At 43.5% G+C, this 23,865-nt stretch overlaps 1 protein-coding gene across 1 annotated transcript in view; it reads left to right on the forward strand.

Moving 5' to 3' along the window:
* Positions 1-778: 778 nt before the first annotated feature.
* SHCBP1 (SHC binding and spindle associated 1) overlaps positions 779-23,865 on the forward strand; it is a 40,350-nt gene continuing 17,263 nt past the window's right edge. The window contains exons 1-8 of the mRNA XM_034426438.3: positions 779-1,143; positions 3,213-3,395; positions 4,078-4,193; positions 5,342-5,550; positions 8,756-8,845; positions 13,653-13,886; positions 14,794-14,962; positions 15,899-16,019. Coding sequence (XP_034282329.2) covers positions 915-1,143; positions 3,213-3,395; positions 4,078-4,193; positions 5,342-5,550; positions 8,756-8,845; positions 13,653-13,886; positions 14,794-14,962; positions 15,899-16,019 — 1,351 coding nt within the window. The 5' untranslated portion in view covers positions 779-914. The remainder of the gene's footprint in view (positions 1,144-3,212; positions 3,396-4,077; positions 4,194-5,341; positions 5,551-8,755; positions 8,846-13,652; positions 13,887-14,793; positions 14,963-15,898; positions 16,020-23,865) is intronic.

Genomic DNA, 23,865 nt, shown 5'->3' on the forward strand with positions numbered 1-23,865 from the left:
TTCTATTCTATTCTATTCTATTCTATTCTATTCTATTCCACGCCACTTCTATTCTATTCTATTCTATTCTATTCTATTCTATTCTATTCTATTCTATTCTATTCCACGCCACTTCTATTCTATTCTATTCTATTCTATTCTATTCTATTCTATTCTATTCTATTCTATTCTATTCTAATTCTATTCTATTCTATTCCACACCACTTCTATTCTGTTCTATTCTATTCTATTCTATTCTATTCTATTCTATTCTAATTCTATTCTATTCTAATTCTATTCTATTCTATTCTATTCTAATGAGAAATTTAGTCAAAACTATTATGTTACAATATTATTATTGTTACCAGTACATGTGTTAATATTTCTTTTTGTCCTTTCTTTGTTTTTCTTTTGTAAATGATATACCCTGACAATACACTGTATTCAAAATGTTTATGAATAATAATAATAAAAAAAATCGCGACCTGCAGTTTAGAAAAACGGGACTTCTGCAACCAGGCGCCCTCCCAAAAGTGCCGGACTACAACTCCCATCCTCCTCCAGCTCGTTGGAAGAACAAGGAAACCCTCTTCCCCGGCGCCAGCGGGCAGCATCTCCCCTCCCAGTCCCACTCTTCCACTGCTACCCCCCCCAACCCCTTCCTCAGTTTCCCGTCCGGCGCCCAAGTTCAAAGTTATCGCCTTTCCCCTTTCATCTCCCTCAAGCTCCGCCCCTATGGAACGGGGCAACCCCTCTCTCCATTCCCGCCCCGCCCCAACGTTCTAACCGCGCCTCCTTTGGCTGCCTGCCGATTGGTTCCGCCGCTTCCGGAGTTCCCTCGCTCGGGCCAATCGCAGCTGCTCTGAGAGTGACGTCAGGGGCGCGAAGTTTGAAATTTACAACGAAGGGCGCTGGGCGGCGGCTGCGGCGGCGGGATGGAGGAGCCGAGCGGAGGGGAGTCAGCCGGGGAGGCTGAATCGCGGATGGCCGTGGAAGAAGCGGCAGGGGCGGCAGAAGCGACCGGGGAAGAGGAGAGGGAAGCCCGGCCAGAAGTAGAGCCGGAGCCGGAACCGGAGAGAGAGGACAACCAGTTAACAGAAGCCGCCTTGCCGCCCGTACCGGCCGCCGGTAGCAGCCAGGAAATCGCAGAAGATCTTAGTTCAGGTAAGGCTTATTTGTCCTCCCTCTTCGCTGCCAGACTCTCTTCCAAGCCTCGGACGATCCTCTCTAACCTCGCAGCTAAATTCCACTTTAATTCCACTTTTCAGTTGTTGTCTCGGCTCCGGACAGTTTAAGCCGCTTAGTTTAAAAAAAAACATCTGGAAGTGGTTTACTGTAGAAGCCAAACTGGAGAATAGCAATAGCATGTATCAGATAGATAGGTAGGTAGGTAGGTAGGTAAATAAGTAGGTAGGTAGGTAGATAAATAGGTAGGTAGGTAGGTAGGTAGGTAGATAAATAGGTAGGTAGGTAGGTAGGTAGGTAGGTAGATAAATAGGTAGGTAGGTAGGTAGGTAGGTAGATAGATAGATAGATAGATAGATAGATAGATAGATAGATAGATAGATAAATAGATACATAATAGATACAGATAGATATAGTTAGATAGAAGGTAGATAGATAGGTAGGTAGGTAGGTAGGTAAATAGGTAGATAGATAGGTAGGTAGGTGGGTAAATAGGTAGGTGGGTAGGTAGATAGATAGATAGATAGATAGATAGATAGATAAATAGATACATAATAGATACAGATAGATATAGTTAGATAGATAGAAGGTAGATAGATAGGTAGGTAGGTAGGTAAATAGGTAGATAGATAGGTAGGTAGGTAGGTAAATAGGTAGGTAGGTAGATAGATAGATAGATAGATAGATAAATAGATACATAATAGATACAGATAGATATAGTTAGATAGATAGAAGGTAGATAGATAGGTAGGTAGGTAGGTAGGTAAATAGGTAGGTAGGTAGATAGATAGATAGATAGATAGATAGATACATAATAGATACAGATAGATATAGTTAGATAGATAGAAGGTAGATAGATAGGTAGGTAGGTAGGTAGGTAAATAGGTAGGTAGGTAGATAGAGATAGATAGATAATAGGTAGATAGATACATAATAGATATAGATAGATAGATAGATAGATAGATAGATACATAATAGATATAGATATAGTTAGATAGAAGGTAGATAGATAGGTAGAGATAGATAGGTAGGTAGTAGGTAAATAGGTAGATAGATTGATAGATAGATGATAGGTAGATAGATACATAATAGATTTAGATAGATATAGGTAGATAGATAGATATAGATAAATAGATAGATAGATATAGATATAGATATAGAAAGATAGATAGATATAGATATAGAAATATATAGATATATATTTAGGCATATATATCGGCCCATTGCACTGTGTAGCACTCTGGGCGATTTACAAGGTAGAAGCAATTTCAATTCCGTGTATTACAGTCAGAGGCAGAACAAATTAAAAACACTCAGTAAATCTACAATTAAAAAGTCTAGAATAAAAATATAAATAAGGGATTAAAAAAAATCGACGATAAAACCCGGCCTGTCAATTACTGTGCTGCCACACAGTTTATGGATTGTAATTTTAGTATAGTTAGAGCGTGTGTAATTGACAGCCTGGATTTTATCAGATTTTGATCAGTTATTTATTATTTTATTCTAGAATTTTTAATTGTAGATTTTCTGAGTGTTTTTATTTGTTCTGGTCTCTGGTCTCTGATTGTAATACACTGAATTGAAATTGAATTGTAGAAGCATTAATTACATATTGCTCCCAACAATATGGGTCATTTTACCGACCTCAGAAGGATGGATTTGTGCCTAAGGTGGGACTGGAATTTAGGGTCTCCTGATTTCTAGCCAAGTACCTTAACCACTACAACAAACTGAGAATAATAATTCAAATGGTTCTCACCTTTAGCGACCATAATTGCGATTGACAGCTGAGTTTTTTTGCTTAAATCGGATGCTAAGTGAAACTGACTGTGCTTATGATCTTCCTTCAGCTTTCCTTTGCTTTATGGGCCTGCGAAGGTTCTAATTATGAAGATCGGTTGCAGAGTTACTTTTTCATCATTGTTGTAAGCGTGAATGGTGTCTAAACTAGGCAGTCACTCAATGATAATAGAATGTAAGGATTCTGCATGCACATGTGAACCCTGCTAAGAGGGGTGATGAATGTCTTTTCCCTTTGCTACTAGACGAAGGTAATGAGAGTCAGAGTAGCGAGGAGAGCAGCTGCAGTGGCTATGGGAGTCACGACAGGCCTGGAACAGCTTTGCAGAGGGTTGTGTCAGATGCAAAAGCTCTTCTTCCAGACACTTTCCAGACAAACAACCTCCTCTTCTATGAGAGATTCAAGACCTACCAGGATTACATGTTAGGTGAGTGATTTTAAATTTCCAGTGGTCTGGACACACCTATCTTATATCTCTTATGACCACAGTTGAGCCCAAAATTTGTTGGATTGGATAACCATTTGTCTCCTCTCCTCTCCTCTCCTCTCCTCTCCTTCTTTGCTCTTTTCCTTCCTTTCCTTTCCTTTCCTTTCCTCCTTCCCTTCCCTTCCCTTCCCTTCCCTTCCCTTCCATTCCCTTCCCTTCCATTCCATTCCATTCCATTCCATTCCATTCCATTCCATTCTATTCTATTCTATTCTATTCTATTCTATTCTATTCTATTCTATTCTATTCTATTCTTATGCCACCCTTTGCAAAAGTATCAAGCTGCCCAGATAATCCGGAAGGGGTGATTCTCTTTTATTTTATAAGGCTCAAAAACAATAGAATCTTGCAAGTCTGCAACTATAAATCTTCTGCTGTCTCTTTTACAGAAAAGCGGTTAGGTTCCCGTAATCCCATAACTTTTCAACTAGTTTTTCCGCGTTGAGGTTGAAGCACATTTGGGAAACTTTGAAATTAAAACCGGTTGCACGGGGACTGACGGATTATAGCTGCTACAGTGTCCTGTTATTATGTATAGTCTGATGACGGTGGTGATGATGATGATAACAGCAGCAGCAAAAAGCCTAACAAAAACATGTTGTGTCCCTGGTTTAATTTTTAGCTGACTGCAAAGCCTCAGAGGTGAAAGAATTTACAGCCGAGTATTTGGAAAAGGTCCTTGAACCCTCCGGATGGCAGGCAATCTGGCACACCAATGCATTTGAAGTCTTAGTCGAGGTAAGCCTAACACAGCCATCCTATTTACCCTATTTTTCGAACTATAAAATGCACCTACATTTAAAACAACAAAAAAAAAAAAGTTTTTTTTTCGGGCCGTTTTTTGGCCCTTTTCCAGCCTATTTCCAGCCCGTTTCTGGGGCTTTTTTTGGCCCGTTTTTTCAAAAAGATGGGCTGAAAAAAAGCCTCAAAAACGGGCTTGAAAAAGCTCCCAAAACAGGCCAAAAAAAAAAAAGCCCCCAAAACAGGCCAAAAAAAAGCCTCGAAAATGGGCCGAAAAAAAAGCCTCAAAATGGGCTGAGAAAGGGCCCCAAAACAAGCTGTGCAGAGGCCAAAAATGGCCGGTGGAGGGGAAGGGTTTCGGCAATATTTGGTCTATAAGGCGCACAGACATTTTCACCTCCTTTTGGGAGACAAAAAAAGTGTGTCTTATAGTCTGAAAAAGATGGTATTTGCCTGCTTTCAAGCCGCAGAGCAGCTAATGGGTGATTTAAAAAACAAAACAAAACACAACACCTTTAATGGATAGATGGGATCCCATCTGAAAAGCAAGTTGGTGCTGAAAGATCTCCAAAGCACCGAAGGTAACATGTTCGTGTGCACAGCCCAAGACAAAACATTGTGTGCATGAACATGTTGACATCTTTCCGTTGTACATATTTGGCCCTTTTTTCAACCCATGTTGGAGAGATAAATTTCGATACTAGTGTTGGAAGAAATATCCATCTGGTTCAGTTCCAAGCCGGGAAAAAAATACTAGAAACATGGAGGCCGATTGGAAAGATGGTTTAATGGTGAAGCAGAAGCACATGGGTGGTTCTGGGCACCTTGAGCACGCGTGCCATCATGGCCCTAGGCCCTTGCCCGATTTTATCTTGATTGTTGCCCAGCTGCAATTCCCATCACCCCATAACTTTGGCTGGGATTGCTGGGAATTGTAGTTTCACCACATCTGGAGTGCTTTAGTTTCTCCCCCAAGTGCTTCCTTCTCTTCTGCTCAAAATCTAGTCCTGTCAACTTACAGATAAAAGCTGTTACAAATGAGGTTTTGCATTCTTTTTAGGGCAGAGTTTCTTTCCCAGAGGGGTGTTGGTGGTCGTGGAAAGAAAATAATTCACTGCCACTTTCTCATTTTCCTAACCTGCCAGGTTGCCAACGTAGACTACGCTTCCCTGAAAGCTGTGGTGCGGCTTTCCCAGCCTTTTCGGTGCCGGGTACAAGAGGGGGGCTTCACCTCGGAGCAGATGTGCGCGCTGTTGGAACTGAAGGAACATCAGCTGCCGCTGCAGGAATTGTCAGTCGTGTACGATGACTCGGGAGAATTCGACCAGACGGCCCTTGCAATAGAGCATGTCAGGTAGACTGCGCTGGCCTAGGGCTCGGGGAGACGCTAAGATTCAAAATTCTGACTACAGGTAGTCCTCAGCTCAACAACAGTTGGTTTAGTGGCCATTCAGTGTTACAATGGCACTGAAAAATATGACTTATGACCGTTTCTCATAGTTACAATTTTCTCAGCGTCCCCATGGTCAGGTGATCAAAATTCAGACTTTTGGCAACTGACTCATATTTATGACGATGGCAGTCCGCCAGGGTCAGGTGATCACCTTTTGTGACCTTCTGACAAAGTCCATGGGCAAGCCAGATACACTGGACAACTGTGTTACTAACCATTCAATTGTAGTGGTTCACTTAACAACTCACTTAACAAGAGGTCAGCCTCTTGGCCCCAACAATCTGGGTCCTCATTTGACCGACCTCGGAAGGATGGAAGTCTGAGTCAACCTTGAGCTGGTCAGGATCGAACTCCAGGCTGTGGGCAGAGTTCGCCTGCAATAATGTTTTACAGCACTTTCTGGGTGGTTTACGACATTGGCATATTGTCCCCAACAATCTGGGTCCTCATTTGACCAACCTTGGAAGGATGGAAGGCTGAGTTTGTCAGCACTTCAAACTGCATTTACTCTAGTGCTGACATAAGAAGGAGGAGCGGAGGCGTCTGGAAAGGGACGTTTGACTTTTCACCTACTTATTTTCCCTGGAGATAATATCCCCTAGGAGATGGGATGGGAGGGAGGAAATTCCTTTGAGTTGGAGCAGTAGCTAGGGGTAGAGTGACTTGGAAGATGGCCAATGAGTGCAGAGGAGTGGGGAACGGAAAGGGAGGGTTTTGGGTCTGGAAGTCAGTGTTGGCTGCAATTGGAGTCCGATTCAGAATGTCATGCTTAATAAATGGGAGTTTTACTTCAAAGATTTTGTTTGAAATGCAATTTATTTGAGACGACCTCGAAACTTGACAGAGTCAACCTTGAGCTGGTCAAGATCGACCTGCTGGCAGTGGGCAGAGTCAGCCTGCAATATGGCATTCTAACCACCGTGCCACCAAGTTGCTAAACCAAAAGGCAGTTGATGAGTTTTGGGTTTGGCATGTTGTGTGTGAACACAGCTGGTCCTTTTTGAGTTGGGCTTGGTAGTTTGCAAGAAAGAAACTTTGCCATGCCAAAGTTTCAAACTCTCCCTCCCCTTCGTAGTTTAAATAGGATTGTGAGTTGATCACACTTCTTTGCCAAGTTGCGAGGGACCCCCTGCCAGTGACAGGAAGTAATATTGAAACAAGATAATGAGCCTGTTACAATGGCGATTTTCCACTTTCGCTGCAGGGTGAAAGTGTGAAAGCTGGCGATAACACCGGTGAAGAAATGAAAGGGAAAGCGAAGAAATGCAGAAAGCTGGCCCCGCCAGAAGTCAGGATAAAATACCGGGGTTAGGATTAGACATTAAATAGCTTTGAAATTCACACGATCTTGTAATGTTAAAAGAGAATTTTTATAAAACGACACACACCATCGGTACAAATCATCAAGAGAAATTGTTCTTAAGATGTATAAAGGTGCTTCTCATTTGTCTTGGAAATGTGAAAAAGGTGAAGCGAACGTTTTAACATGAGTGGGTGGATTTGTGTGAAAGCAAGAAAAATATTGGATCTAAGTAGATATTTTTATTTGATATTTTATCTCATCCTGAATAGAATAGAATAGAATAGAATAGAATAGAATAGAATAGAATAGAATAGAATAGAATAGAATAGAACAACAGAACAGAACAGAACAGAACAGAACAGAACAGAACAGAATTGAATTCTTTATTGGCCAAATGTAATTGGACACACAAGGAATTTGTCTTTGGTACATATGCTCTCAGTGTACATAAAAGATATGTTCATCAAGAATCATAAGGTACAACACTTAATGATAGTCATAGGGTACAAATAAGCAATCAGGAAACAATATCAATATAAATCACAAGGATACAAGCAACAAAGTTAACAGTCATGCAGTCGTAAGTGGGAGGAGATGGGTGATAGGAACGATGAGAAGCCTAATACTAATAGTAATGCAGCCTTAGTGAATAGTTTGACAGTGTTGAGGGAATTATTTGTTTAGCAGAGCGATGGCTTTTATAGATATTAGATTTTTATCCTGCCTTTATTACTTAATAAATAACTCAAGGCGGCAAACCTACATGATACTCCTTCCTCCTCCTATTTTCCCCACAACAACAACCCTGTGAGGTTGACTGGGCTGAAAGTGACTGGCCCAAGGTTACTCAGCCAGTTTTTGCGCCTAAGGCGGGACTACAACTCAGACTCTCTTGGTGATTGGCTCAAAGTCACCCAACTGGCTTTCATGCCTAGGGTGGGACTAGAACTCACCATCTCCTGCTGATTGGCCCAAGGTCAGCTTTCATGTTTAAAACAGGACTGGAATTCACAGGCCTGCTCCCTTAGCCACTGGATCAAACTTTCAACCTACATAGGGTGATAAAGAGAATTTTAAAAAATAATATTCGGATGAAACCAGAATTGTTCTGATTAAGGACTCAATTAGGAAAGGTTTACACATTGTAGGACACCAAATGTAGTTTAGAGCTGGACTTGGGGCATTCTGTGAACACCTGTCGGGGGAAACATGCTCAGCGACCAATGATTAAGGCAAGCCAGGGTTTAATGTAACAGAGCCGTGGTGGCACAATAGTTAGAATGCAGTATTGCAGGCTGACTCTGCTGACTGTCAGCAGTTCGATCCTGACGGGCTCAAGATTGACTCAGCCTTCCAACTTTCTGAAGTCGGTCAAATGAGGATCCAGATTGTTGGGGGCAAGAGGCTGACATTGTAAACCGCCCAGAGAGGGCTGCAAAGTACTGTGGACCAATATATAAGCCTAAATGGTATTGCTAAAGAACCATGGTAGCGTAGTGAGAATGCAGTTTGGCAAGCTAACTCTGCCCACTGCCAGCAGTTCGATCCTGACCGGCTTCAAGGTTGACTCAGCCTTTCATCCTTCCGAGATCGGTCAAATGAGGACCCAGATTGTTGAGGGGTGGGGTTGGGTGGGGGGGGAATGCCGGCTCTGTAAAGCGCTTAGGGAACGCTATAAAGCACTATATGGAGCAGCGGTATATAAGTCTTAAGTGCTAAGTGAACCAGATCCATAGTTTTGCCTCTGCCCTGCCTTGTGAAAACACGAAGTCTCTTAGCTCACTTTTTTTATGGGATTGGCAGGTTTTTCTATAAGCACATTTGGCGAAGCTGGGATGAAGAAGATGACGACTTCGACTACTTCGTCCGATGCGTGGAGCCACGTCTGCGTTTGTAAGTCCTGCGGAAGGAATTATTATTATTTTTTTAAGCCTGGGAGTATGGAAGGCAGTGCGTTACATGGAATTATGTCTATGGCATGGCTTGCTAAGGCCAGCCTGCTTGCAATGTGTCGGGCACGAAAAGGGTAGCTGTCGGTTGGCTGTACTGCAAATCAAGAGAGGGAAGCTGGGAAAAGAAACACAGGTACTCCTTCCTCACTTAACGACCATTCGTTTAGCGATCGTTCAGAGTTACGACGGTGCTAATAATACGGTAAGAAAATAGCTAATAAGAAAACGGGGACTTACGGTCCTCGCATCACAACAGTGGCATTGTGATTGTGTCACATAATCGCAATCCGAGTGCTGGATAAACCAGCTTACTCTTACGTCATTCATAGCATCCTGCAATCTTGTGATTGCCATATGTGAAATCAAAAATAAAAGGAAGGAAGAAAGGAAAGATGGAAGAAAGGAAAGACGGAAGAAAAGGAAGGGAGGGAGGGAGGGGAAGAGATGGGAAGGAATGGAAGGACAGAGGGAGGGAGGCAGGGAGGGAGGAAAGAAGAAAGGAAGGAAGGAAAATAGAGGAGGGAGAGAGGGAAGGAGGGAGGGAGGAAGGAAGGAAGAAAGTCCTTTCCATTGCATCTGATTTTTAGAGATTGCCTGGACAAGTCTTCCTGTGATGCCTCGCTGAATGATTGCCCCACTTAGTAACGAATTTTCCAGCCTCTATTGCAGAGGTGAAATCCTCCGCCCGTGGCCACTGGTTCGCTGCATGTGTGGTGCGCACCAGACGCACGCTGTGCACGTATGCACAGTCCGCACCAAACAAACGCTTTTGGATTTCCTGCTTTTTTTTTTTTTACTTTTTAAAGCATTTTAAAAAACATTTTAAAGTTTTTTTAAAAAATGCTTAAAAAGTTAAAAAAAAAAAGAAGTTCCGAAGATCAGCTAAGCGACTTGCGATCGTTGGAACTTTTTAAAAACTTTTTAAAGCATTTTTTAACTACCGGTTCGGCAAACCGGTAGCAATTTTTTTACTACCGGTTCTGATGAACCTGCCCGAACCGGTAGCATTTCACCCCTGCCCTCTTGTGCCGTATATCGAGAACTACCTATAGGGCAAATACTCAACGAAAGACTGGACAAGTTTAGTTGGCCGTTGGCAGGAGAGTAGCGGGTGGAGCCGACAGGGAAAATTTAAGGAATTCTTCTCCCCTTCCTGCATTCTGTATTTCAATAATTAAATAGTTTTATTGATATTTTCGGGCTGAAAACCCAGCGATTGAAAAGGTAAGAGGAAAAGGATGCAGAGGTATTTTTGGGGGGCTCTGTCTGAGGCATTGCATCCATCTCCCACTAGATGGCAGCACAAAACTGATTGTAAATGGGTTGATGAAAACGTGTTTTGGTCATGAAAATTCAGTTTGGTTAGAATTATATTCACAATGTTAGAGCCGATCCCTCTGGAAAAGCCTTGCAGCATCTTGAAAGAGGAGGTTTGCTTGCTCCCCTTTTGGACATGCACCTTTTAAAATTAGATCACCACCTTTTTTCCTTTCCTTTCCTTTCCTTTCCTTTCCTTTCCTTTCCTTTCCTTTCCTTTCCTTTCCTTTCCTTTCCTTTCCTTTCCTTTCCTTTCCTTTCCTTTCCTTTTTTCCTCCTTTCCTCTTTTCCTTTCCTTCCCTATCTTCCTCTCCTCTCCTCTCCTCTCCTCTCCTCTCCTCTCCTCTCCTCTCCTCTCCTTTCTTCTCTTCTCATCTCCTCTCCTTCTTTCCCCCTTTCCTTTTCTTTCCTCTTTACCTTCCCTTCCCTATCTTCCTCTTCTCTCCTCTCCTTTCCTTCTTTCCTCCTTTCATCTTTTCCTTTCCTTTCCTTTCCTTTGTTCCTCCTTTCCTCTTTTCCTTTCCTTTCCTTCCCTATCTTCCTCTCCTCTCCTCTCCTCTCCTTCTTTCCTCCTTTCATCTTTTCCTTTCCTTTCCTTTCCTTTCCTTTCCTTTGTTCCTCCTTTCCTCTTTTCCTTTCCTTTCCTTCCCTATCTTCCTCTCCTCTCCTCTCCTCTCTTCCCCTCTCCTTCCCTATCTTCCTCCCCTCCCCTCCCCTTCTTCCCTTCCCTTTTTCCATTCTGGGATGCTGGCAGAGGAGAGATTGCATCCCAGGGGTGCAAACCCCAAGCTGATTTATTTGGAGAAGCTGAAAAATGAACGCATTCCTCAAATCACACGAACAGGAGCCTGCCTTTCTCCACTGAATCCTTAAAATGTAGGGGGTAACATCTTGGCAGGGCAGAGCAAATGCCTTGCCTGCTTGTTGCTTGGCAACAGCACTGCAGAAGAGGCCTTATTTTTGTGGGTGCGTGTGGGGGGGGAACGGGACCCCATCCTCTTCAATGCCCCTCTTCCCAAATGGCCCTGTAGGTCTGGGGATCCCTGCTTTTCTCCTTCAACCGAGGGATGTTTTGACAAGGTCTTAAGTGAAATGGATTTTGTCTGCTTCCTTGGGAAGCCGTGCCAATCTCCAGAAGGACCTTGCTGGTTGAGCGCAAAAAGCCTTCTCGTTCCAGCATTCCAGCCTTGTCTCCCTTCCACTGCAGAAGAAAATTGAGATGCATTAGATTTGCCGGCAAAGCAGATCTGAAGGCAATTGCGTTTCCCTGCAATTGACACAAAAGATATTTATTGTGGGTAAACGGTGGTAGATAGGAAATATGTCCCCCTCCATTCTCTCTCTCTCTCTCTGTCTCTCTCTCTCTCCCCCTCTCCTCTCTCTCTTCCTTTCACTCTCTCTCTCTTTCTCTCTCCTCTATCTCTTCCTTTCTCCCCCCTCTCCTCTCTCTTCCTTTCTCCTCTCTCCCACTCTATCTCTCTCTTCCTTTCTCTCTTCTCTTTCTCTCCTCTCTCTCTCTCCTCTCTTCTTCCTTTCTCTCTCTCTCTCTCTCTCTCCCCCTCTCCTCTCTCTCTTCCTTTCACTCTCTCTTCCTTTCTCCCCCCTCTTTCTCCTCTCTCCTCTCTCTTCCTTTCTCCTCTCTCTCCCTCCTCTATCTCTCTCTTCCTAGGATAATATTCTAGGGTCCAATCAGAATCAATTGCCAGGATCAAAGGTTTATTCTCCCAAGCTTTTGGGAGCCCATCTTCAGGGAATTCTATTCTCTCTCCAGAATTTCTCTCTCTCTCTCTCTCTCTCCCTCCATCTCTCTCTCCCCCCCTCTCTCTCTTCCTTTCTCTCTCTCTCTCTTTCTCTCTTTCTCCCCCTCCCCCCCTCTCTCTCCTGAATGTTGCACAGCAGCAATTTGTACTCAGTCCTTCTGTCTTTCTGGAATATGTTTCCTCTCCTACCTTTAGGCAAGAATACCACTGCAAAAAGGACACGTTGCTTTTGGCAAAAGCTCAGTGCTAATTGATTGCAACGAGCTTTTGAAATCCAGCCAGAGGCTACAGGTTGTCGACTTCTGATCTACAATCCTAAGCTGCTGCAAGGCACGGGTGTGCAAAGGTGCACTGGCTCAGATCACGGAGGTTGCATTAGCTCGCACGCTTAATGAGGAACCCTTACGCTTGTTTTTCCCCATGAATTGGCCTAATCGCTTTTGAAAGCAGAGGGTCTGGCTGGGTCTTGCCGTCTGGCGCAAATGCACGAAATACAGGAAGTTCTTGTTTAGCAGCTGCCTCGCATAGTGACCGTTTCCCAAATGCAAGGATAATAAATGGTAACAAAATATTCCTTTTCCAACCAAGGCTTGCATTTGCAACAACAATAACAACAAGCCTTCAGTGTGAAACTGATTAAAATCTTGTCAGTCTCAGGCAGCATCTGTTGGGAGCGTTCTAATCAACTGCTTAAGTAATCTGTCAAAATATCAGCCCCAAGAGGACTAGGAGAGAAATTTATCTGAATGAGAAGAGAGACTTGCAACCCCGCTCCTCTCTTCCTCCCTCGCTCCCCAGTCACTTAGCAAATGATCGAGTCATTGGACCCAATCATCAGGAGACAGTGAGTTCTAGTCCTCCCTTAGGCATGAAAGCTGGTTGGGGGACTTAGGTCAATCACCAGGAGACAGTGAGTTCTAGTCCTCCCTTAGGCATGAAAGCTGGCTGGGTGACTCTGGGTTAATCACCAGGAGATGGTGAGTTCTAGTCCTGGCTTAGCCATGAAAGCCAGCTGGGTGACTTTGGGCCAGTCACATCCTCTCAGCCCAACCCACCTCACAAGGTTGTTTGAAAAACAGCAGGAAAAACATGTGTTGGATATATTCGCTTCCTTGGGTTATTTGTAAAAGCAATAAGGGGGAGATAGAAATAAATAAATAAACTTGTAGATGTCAACTCGCGAAGCATTCCTGACCTGCTCTCGAGTCGCCATAGGCAGGGGGATGAGGAACTGAGCCTCCCAGCTGCAGCAAGGGAATTGCACTTCAGTCAAAAACAAAAGCACATTCCAGCCATCTCTATGTCAAGGCCATCTCCACGGAGACTCACAGTGGCTGGAGGGAGGGACTCTACAACCCACAAAATTGCTTTGTTGGGGAATGTGACTGATAACACACCTGGGGGGGGAGGGGGAAACAGGGTCAGAGCTGGGGTGTGAATTAAGTGAGGTTAGAATTGGCTTCACTTGGAACCTGCCGACATGAAGCTCCTAATGAATATTTGGATTTCTTTTGAAGCTTGACTCCGAGGCTCATGATTTAATTAGGGCATCAGTTGGAACTCTGACAGTAGAAATTTTAAATTCAGGGGTTGCTGCATAGACGTCAGGAATTTTTGCAACGTAAGTATCGTTTTCTATCTTCCAACCGCTTCCAACCTTCGGAATTCTAGGTATTACGACATCATGGAAGACCGCATCTCTCCAGCTCTGGTGTCGGACTATCACAGCCGCCTTTCTCAGTGCAAGGAACTCTACGGCAAGTTCCAAGTCCTGAGGAACAGCCTTTCGGCCTGCGATTCCGACTCTGAAAAGGACAACGTCTCTGTGGTGGAAGGGATGAAACTCTACGACAAGATCGAGCACCTGAAACAACAGCTGGAAATGATTGAAAACTTTCTATTCCGGTAAAGCAAATATTTAACGGCTTAAAAACTCTGGAACAAAGAATTTACGGCTGCCTGCAGAACCTAATCCAAAGCAGTTTATTTCCCCTCCCTCTCCTCCCCCCCTCCCCCCCACCTCCCCACGGTTTAAATTCTTTTGTGGAATAATTTTGTTTGCTTACCTCGGTCTTGAGGACCAAAGCAGAAAATAGGTTAAATATTTGGTGGCAATTAATGGATTTAATTTTTTTCCCCCTGTTAAAAGTAGGGGGGGATCAGAAGTCTGCCACCTGCGATTTTAAAAGCTGTCATTGCAGTTTTTGTAACAGAATAATTAGAATAACAGAGTTGGAAGGGACCCTGGAGGTCTTCTAGTCCAACCCCCTGCTTAGGCAGGAAACCCTACATCACTTCAGACAAATGGTTATCCAACATCTTCTTTAAAACTTCCAGTGTTGGAGCATTCGCAACTTCTGGAGGGAGTTGTTCCACTGGTTAATTGTTCTAACTGTCAGGAATTTTCTCCTTAGTTCTAAGTTGCTTCTCTCCTCAATTAGTTTCCATTCGTTGCTTCTTGTCCTACCCTCAGGTGCTTTGGAGAACAGGTTGACTCCCTCTTCTTTATGGCAGCCCCTCAAATATTGGAACACTGCTATCATGTCACCCCTAGTCCTCCTTTTCATTAAACTAGACCTAGCCAATTCTTGCAACCAAGTGTATCAGAATGCAAAGCAGATTTCTGACTTTGAGGCAGGAAGCATCTTAAGGTAACACCAATTATAGTTTAAGCCAGGGGCGTCCAACTTTGGCAACTTTAAGACTTGTGGACTTCAATCTCCAGAATTCTCCCTCTTTCTAGCCTGCTGCCTTAACCACCAGACCTAACTGACTCTCCTTAACTAGCTGCTTGGTTGTTGTTGTTTTTTAGATACGTCTTTGGTTATAAGAAGCACGCTGGACTCAAGGCAAAAGGAACCCGTTCTTCTAATGTCACCATCACCCACGTTGTCTGTGCTACAATCCAGTCGAGCTTCCTACAATGTCTGGTCAGGGACAAACTTTCTCCGGAACACTTCAACGAAGACATTGAAATCCAGGTTGGCTTGGTTAAATTAATTATTTCTGGATAGATCGGTATCTTCCCTTCTCTTTAGATGCCACGAAGTTGGCTAGATAGCACTTCCTGGGTTCTTTTTTTTATAGCAGCCATCAAGCTTTTATTTAAGGTTTAATTTAATTTAATTTAATTAATTCAATTTATATGCCGCCCCTCTCCGAAGACTCAGGGCGGCTCACAATACATTTTAAAAAATCATTATAAAAAACATTTAAAAATTAAATTAAAAACATTAAAAACTCATTCACGCCATTCATGGCCAGATCTCGCCAGATCACAAGAGCGAGATCAACGGACCCAGGCCTGCCGGAAAAGCTGGGTCTTCACCCCTTTTCGGAAGGCCAATAGGATGGGGTTGTTAACCAGCAAGATTTACTGAACACAAACACGATCAAAACATCATGGAAAAATGAGAAATAAGAGGAAACTAAAAAATAAATACCGTATTTTTCGGAGTATAAGATGCTCCGGACTATAAGATGCACCTACCTTTTTTGGGGGAGGAAAACAAGAAAAAAAAATCTGCCTCTGCCTCCCAGCAATTTGCCTTCACAGTACTTTACAGCCCTCTCTAAGCGGCTTACAGAGGCAGCCTCTTGCCCCCAACAATCTGGGTCCTCATTTTACCCACCTCGGAAGGATGGAAGGCTGAGTCAACCATGAACCGGTGAGATTTGAACTGCCGAACTGCAACTAGCAGTCAGGTTGAAGTAGCCTGCAGTACTGCACTCTAACCACTGTGCCTTCTCGGCTCTTTCAGATAATCTTATCTGAATTAGAGTGAGCTTTCATCTCACCCTGAATCCAAGTTTGTTTTTTGGCTGTTGTTCCTGTCTGTTTGTTCTGCCTTTTTGATACGCATCGCTCCACAATGTCGGGTTTGCCAGCTTTCATTATTTTGTGTGTTCTTTCTTAGTTCCACCACGACCCACAGTCTGCTTTGAATGCTTGCTATGAAGGAGACCGGGTCATAATCTGTCCCGGCCATTACATTATTGAAGGAGCATTGCCGATCGCTGATTCTGTTGCCCTAGAAGGTGAGTATTTTGGTGGAGGCTGGTCTATTTTTAACTTTCCTGTCTTAAAGAGAGAGAAACCCCTTTTTCCTGGATGGGAGTATTCCCGTAGCACACATTTTCAGAATTACAGATTTGGAAGGGACCATGGAGGTCTTCTAGTCCAACCCCCTGATTAAGCAGGAGACCCTGAACCAATGATGGCGAACCTTTTCGGCACTGAATGCCCAAACTGGAGTGCCGGAAACCTGAAGATCAGCTGGCTGGTGCGGGCATGTCTGTTTTTTGGCTGGTTTTTTTGGCTGTTTTCAGGCTGGTTTTTGGGCTGTTTTCAGGCTGGTTTTTGGGCTGTTTTCAGGCTGGTTTTTGGGCTGTTTCCAGGCTGGTTTTTGGGCCATTTTCAGACTGGTTTTTGGGCCGTTTTCATGCTCCAGCGCCCACGAAGACCAGTGCACCAGAAACTGGAAGAGCAGCTGGAGATGGTGTGCGTGCCCACAGAGAGTGTCTCTCGTGCCACCTCTGGCATGCGTGCCATAGGTTTGCCATCACGGCTCTAAACCATTTCAGACAAATGGTTGTCCAACATCTTCTTAAAAACTTCCAGTGTTGGAGCATTCACAACTTCTGGAGGCAAGTTGTTCCACGGATTAATTGTTCTCACTGTCAGGAATTTTCTCCTTAGTTCTAAGTTGCTTCTCTCCTTGATTAGTTTCCACCCATTGCTTCTTGTCCTTCCCTCAGGTGCTTTGGAGAATAGCTTGACTCCCTCTTCTTTGTGGCAGCCCCTGAGATATTGGAAGACTGCTATCATGTCTCCCCTAGTCCTTCTTTTCATCAAACTAGACATACCCAATTCCTGCAAGTATTCTTCATGTTTTAGCCTCCAGCCCCCTAATCCTGTTTGCTGCTCTGCTCTGCACTCTTTCCAGAGTCTCAACATCTGTTTTATATTGTGACCAAAACTGGATGCAATATTCCAAGTGTGGCCTTACCAAGGCATTATAAAGTGGTCCTGTTCCTATGATTTTTATTCCAGGTGTGTCCAAACTACACCAGATTTTCACCTCCCTTGTTTATATCTCTCTTCTGCATGTCCCATTTGATGTCCCATATGTATGTACGTGAATGTATATTCCTATATATTTTAATATGAGAGATAAAATTGAACAAGGACTATTAATATAGGATTAAAAAAAAAGGAAGAGGTAGGAAAAAAATAAGAGGAGAAAAGTGCAGGAAGCAAAGAAGGAAATATAAATAAACAAATTCAGATGTTTTTTTACAGCAATCCTAAGAATGAATGTAAATTAACCTCTTATTTTATGTTGCTGGTCTGTTTGAATTCCTAAATGATGTTTTTATTTTAACACCATAGTGCAGTTATCTTGGGAATGACAGATTTGGAGATTCTGAATGCAAAGTGGGATAAAACTCTTAACTCCGAGGCCCATTTTATGCAGAGCAAACTTTTTAATATCATTAAACTCCTTTTTTCCTAGCTTTCCATATTCTGTTATTTAATTGGCAGCACCAATTGTCTATAATTAATTGTCTAGCGTTTCTGAAGGTGTATTTCCTTGATGAGCTCATGAAAGGTTGCTTAATTGCTGGTTTTTTTTTAAAAAAAATCCCTGTTTTCTTTCTTAAAAATAAATCCAAATCAGGGAACAATTTAAAGAAAATGAGAATAAATTAAAAAGCGAGGGTTTAAAATTTATTGTAAGCTAAGGGACACGTTCAGTCAAAACATTTAGGCCAGGAGGTTAAATGAGTTCTGCTGGATGATTGGATTCATTGTTGGTTATTTCCGTTGTAAGATGGGAATTATTATTTTTTTTTTTTCAACTTTAGACATTCGTTATCTGAATTGTTGGTTTAATTTTCATTTTTGGTTTTACTTTTCATACATCGCCGTGAGATGGATGGCCGCATAAATGCTATAGGCAAACAAACAAAAACATATAAGAAAGATGTGCTGAATATCAGTAACAGCTTAAAGTCTATAATACAGAGAGAATTCCAAAATCAGTTATAAAGCAGCCTAACTAATGATTAGATGATCTTTAGTTGATGCCAAAAAGGTGCCAGGCTTCAGGCAAACCTTAATGAACCAGGAGAGAATTCTACAATTAGGTTTCTTGTATTAAGAGTGCCTATTTTTAGGTTCACTCACGGCAAAATATTGTCTAGATCCTAAACCACAGAAAACTTTCCAGTAATGCTGTGCAGCGTATCCGATTTAAAGGCAAAAGGGTTTCAGATCCTGGATGTGCAGGAATAGAATAGAATAGAATAGAACAGAACAGAACAGAACAGAATAGGATTCTGAATAGAATAGAATAGAATAGAATAGAATAGAATAGAATAGAATAGAATAGAATAGAATAGGATTCTGAATAGAATAGAATAGAACAGAACAGAACAGAACAGAACAGAACAGAACAGAACAGAATAGAATAGAATAGAATAGAATAGAATAGAATAGAATAGAATAGAATAGAATAGAATAGAATTCACAACTTCTGGAGGCAAGTTGTTCCATTGATTAATTGTTCTTATGATGTATTTAATGGCAGGTGTGATTTACTTAATCACTGCAACAAAATGCTGTTAAATCAGTCCCAACTCACTTAATCAACCAGCTTGCTTTGCAACAGAGCTTCCGGTCCCAGTTGTCATATCTCAAGGACTACCTCTATGCTGTTGAGTCCAAAAGGTGAAGAATCTTTGTTACTTTCCAAGTTTGGTTTCCTTGCTGGCGTTTCATTACCCAACTAGGTACCACTATCAGTGCTACCGTAGAAGGGAGTGGGGGTTGGCTCTCTCTTTATATACCAACCCCATTCCCTCCTAGCACTGATGAGTTTTCCTAATTGAATAATGAAACATCTGCAAGAAAGCAACCGAAGAAGCTCATAGGGTACCAGGGAACCCCTCATTTCAATTCTGAGCTGCACTCATTCTCCTTTATTGAATCCAAAAAGTGTCCCATCTGTGCTTTTCCATGGATACGTTCCAAAATCTTGAAGTTCTCTTTGCTAACACCCCAGAAATGAATCCTGGACCATATTTTCAAATTTCAGTTTCAATGCTCCTTTCAGCAAAGAGGCATTTTGCATGAAGCTGTTCTGAGCTAGGCTTCCTTAGAAATTAAACAGCACAAACTTAGTCCCGGCAAACCTCTTTAATTCATACAGCTGTAAATTACTTTCATGCACAGTCCGCAAGGCTTGATAAACAGTCTTTCAGAGGAAGGTTATCAACACCCACCTATCTCACGTGGAACGCTGCCAAAGAGCGAATTGCCAGACGCAGGGCAAGGCCAAACTTGGCACAGAGTCACAAACAGAATTTTCAAATCTTGAATCGGCCAGATAAACTAATTGCTTCCTGCAAAAGCTCCCGTCCCATTTGCTTCTCTTTTATGTCTTATGGGAGGGGCCAATCATCTCCAAGCCTTACTCCCAAGTCGACCCTGTTTCCTTAATTGTTCCTGTGTCCTGGCAGCTCTGCGCATGCGCACACTGGGAACAGGCTCATGCTGTTCTTCTGCCTTGCTGATGTCAGACTCCGGAGGCAGCAAAGAACTACCAGATGGCCTTGGTCCCCTCTCTGCCTCAGACTCGGAGCCCTTATCCGAGCCTTCCCCAGACTCCAGGACTGGCCCACGTTCCTCCCCAACCTCTTCATTGTCCGAATCTGTTGCCAGCTCTGTTGGCCACTGGCGGGCCACAACAGAAGCTGCAGCTGGCTTGGGAGATAACACCCCCTGATTTTTAACACCCCAGATCTTTTTTTTAAAGAAACTGAGGAGTAGGCCAAGCTCCCTTATTCTGTCTGCAGGAAGAAGGTGAGGTGTGTCATTCATTCTTAACATAATAGGCATGTTTATTGCTCTTCCAGATTCTTGCGGCTTTCCGGAGCGAGCTTTTGTTGAAAGTTCATTCTTTATCTTGTCAAAACTCCGTAATAGAAAAAAAAAAGAGCCGAAGGGTTTTTTTTCTTCTTCTTTTTTTTTTAATTTCCTGCTGTTTGGATTCTAATTTCCCCCCTCCCCTTCTCTCTGCCAGTCATCTTTTCTTTTCCTTTTTTTCACCCTTCCTTTTTTACATTGTTGGTTTTTATGATGATTCCCTTGCTTTCCCCCCCGCCCCCCCCCTTTTCCTCCTCTCCGACGTTTGATTTATGCAGATATCCACGCCAGCCTGCCGAACCCCTGCAGGAGATGGAGTTGCAATAAATTTCATTTATCGGTAGGGGTGAGGGATAAGCTGGTTTGGGCACACGAGGTGGTATCTGTGACAAATCGTATCCCCCGTCGGAGAGGTCAGGCAAACGGGAGCGAAGCGTATTAAAAGTGCGCTAGGCCAGCCTCGAGCCTGAAGCTCTTCAGGAACAAAAACCCGTGTCAAGTTTATTCACAGAGCTGATGCGGTGATTGATCAAGAAGTCAGGAAGTCTCCCTGCCTGTCACGGGAGCCCCTGTTGAAAGTCACGGAAGCAGAAGCGGTTTGAACGGCAGAGGCTGCTCACTGCGAGGGTTAATGATGCGGGAGGTATAATTGCAAGGAAGGCCAAACGAGAATTGGTTGTATTCTTGGCAGGATGCAGTTGAGATACGCCTCGTTTTTTTTTTAAGGAGGCAAGCCGGGCTTACTAGTACGGGGGATCCTCGACTTACAACCATTCGCTCAGCTATTATTCAAAGTTAGGGTTAGCACTGGGAAAACAATGATTTAGGAGCGGTCCTCGCAGTTTGACTTTTGCAGAATCCCCCCCCGGCCACGTGATGAAAATTTGGGCGTTTGGCAACCGGTACAGCAATAGGGACCCGGTGGCTCAGTGGCTAAGACGCTGAGCTTGTCGATCAAAAGGTTGGCAGTCCAGCGGTTTGAATCCCTAGCGCCGCATAATGGGGGTGAGCTCCTGTTACTTGTCCCAGCTTCTGCCAACCTAGCAGTTCAAAAGCACGTTAAAAAATGCAAGTAGAAAAATAGGGACCACCTTTGGTGGGAAGGTGACAGCGTTCTGTGAGCCTTTGGCATTGAGTCATGCCGGCCACATGACCACGGAGACGTCTTCGGACAGCGCTGGCTCTTTGGCTTTGAAACAGAGATGAGTACCGCCCCCTAGAGTCGGGAACGACTAGCACATATGTGCGAGGGGAACCTTTACCTTTTATAGCAATAGCAGTAGCACTTAGACTTATATACCGCTTCATATTTCTTTACAGCCCTCCCTAAGCGGTTTACAGAGTTGGCATATCGTCCCCCAGGCAGTTGGCAGAGTGCTAGCAGTTCGATCCTGACTGGCTAAAGGTTGACTCCGCCTTCCATCCTTCCGAGGTCGGTAAAATGAGGACCCAGATTGTTGGGGGCGATAGGCTGATTCTGTGTAAACTGCTTAGAGAGGGGCTATGAAGCACTGTGAAGTGGTATATAAGACTTATTGCCATTGCTCTTGAAACATGGGGTATTTTGACCCACGCTTCAAATATTTCAAATGACCCTTCCATGTATTTCAAACCTAAAATATTTTGCACGGTCTCTAGCATGGACCCACGTGCATGTCTAATCTTAATTAAATCCTAGCTTCTTACAACACATCTCAAACATTTTTTTTTAAGTTGACAGCTTTACCATGCATCTCTTCATTCGATCCATCTCTAGAGTTTGGAGATGCTTAAAAAACAGAAAATATATGCCATGACGCTGATGGTATCTATATTCCCGGTTGCCATGTCGTTATGCTAGTGACGGGCCATAAAAGCTTTGCATGCTCATAAATTTCTTTAAGTGGTTTGGTGTAAACAATAGCGGATATCTGAGTTAACTTAGCCTTGCTCTTAAAAAAAAAAGAAAAGCAGTGATGTTAAAGACTTACCAAAGTCTGAGAAAACAGCAGACCTTTCCCTTTGAATGATGTAGAAGTCTATAAATAGGAGATCTGAATCGTGATATAGTGTGACAGTGGAATCTAATAGATGCTTTTGTCATGACAAAATATTCAATTCTGTCCATTTCAAGATAATGGAAAGAAAAACCAGTCCTAAACTGGAAGGAGTAGTGTGGTCTCCCATTGCATAACATTCACATATTTATTTATAGAATAGAATAGAATAGAATAGAATAGAATAGAATAGAATAGAATAGAATAGAATAGAATAGAATAGAATAGATTTGGAAGGGACCTTGGAGGTCTTCTAGTCCAACCCCCTGCTTAGGCAGGAAACCCTACACTGCTTCAGACAAATGGTTATCCAACATCTTCTTAAAAACTTCCAGTGTTGAAGCATTCGCAACTTCTGGAGGCAAGTTGTTCCACTGATTAATTGTTCTCACGGTCAGGAAATTTCTCCTAAGTTCTAGTTTGTTTCTCCCCTTGATTAGTTTCCATCCATTGCTTCTTGTCCTGCCTTCAGGTGCTTTGGAGAATAGCTTGACTCCCTCTTCTTTGTGGTAGCCCCTGAGATATTGGAAGACTGCTATCATGTCTCCCCTGGTCCTTCTTTTCATTAAACTAGACATACCCAGTTCCTGCAACCTTTCTTCAATTATGTTTTAGCCTCCAGTCCCCTAATCCTCTCTGTTGCTCTTCTCTGCACTCTTTCTAGAGTCTCCACATCCTTTTTACATCGTGGCCACCAAAATTGAATGCAGTATTCCGAGTGTGGCCTTGCCAAGGCCTTATAAAGTGGTATTAACACTTTGCCTGATCTTGATTCTATCCCTCTGTTATATGCTTATATGCCGCCCATCTCACCTAGAGGCTTACAACCAACAGAAACAACAAGATGAATCATTAAAACGATAACTATCAGCACTAATAAAAATTTACCTTAAAAATTAACAAAGATGGGGAGGGAGGGAGCAAGATGCACACAGAGAAAAGATGGGGTCTTATCTCAATCCATAGGGCACCTCCAGGATGACAGAGCCAGATGTTTATTTCTGAAGGCCAAGAGGGCAGGTGAGGCTGTCACTTTGAGGACAGGTTGTTCCAGAGGGCGGGAGCCACAACAGAAAAGTTTCTTTTCCTGGATCCCACCAGCCCAAATTCCTTGACCAACACTTTGCAGCGTGCCCCTTTGGCCAGCCTGGGTGGGATGAGCCAATCCCATTGAGAGGAGGTGAGGCAGTTCCTGAGATAACATTGAAATGGACACCAGGAGAATGGCTACTCACGAGCAATCTTGGTTCCTTGCTTATCACTGCCTTCTAAGTGGGGAGTATTGCAAGTCCTTTGGATGTCCAGCCTTTTAGACCTGGAGCTGGGGAGGTGCTTTAAAGCAGTGGTCACCAACCAGTGGTCCGTGAGAAAATTCTGGTGGTCCGCAGAAAAAATATTTGCATTTGTTATATTAGGACCTTGTTCCAGTGGGACTGCATCATGGCCTGGAACTGGCTGACCATCTCAGCCCGCTGAGCCTCCAGGCGCCGGTACCTGGCCTTGCACTCCCGCAGGTCTTCTCTCTGCTTGGAAAGCCTATGCTCCTAGTCCTCAGTGAGGTGCTTCTGCTGAGCCTACTTCTCGGTCAGATCCAATTTGAACTGAGCCAGCTGTTTTGCCAACTCTTTCTCATGGTGGCTGCTTAGCTCCAGCAACTGCTTCCTGTTGGGGGCGCCCCTCGACGTGAGTGACATCGAGTTGGCCACGCCCACCCAGTCACATGAACACCTTGCCACGCCCACCCACCCAGCCAGTCATTAGGCAGATCATAATCGTGGCCCGCGGGATTTAAAATCATGAATGTAGTGGTCCCTGGGGTCCGAAAGGTTGGTGACCCCTGCTTTAGAGTGGCCAAAGTATGCAAGTCATTCCTGGGGTGCTTCCTTAAAGAAGAAATGTGCCTTCTCCGGGCCCTGCA

This window comes from Pantherophis guttatus, chromosome 11 (genome assembly GCF_059756535.1).
Source record: "Pantherophis guttatus breed Tessera chromosome 11, ASM5975653v1, whole genome shotgun sequence".
Classification (NCBI taxonomy): domain Eukaryota; kingdom Metazoa; phylum Chordata; class Lepidosauria; order Squamata; family Colubridae; genus Pantherophis; species Pantherophis guttatus.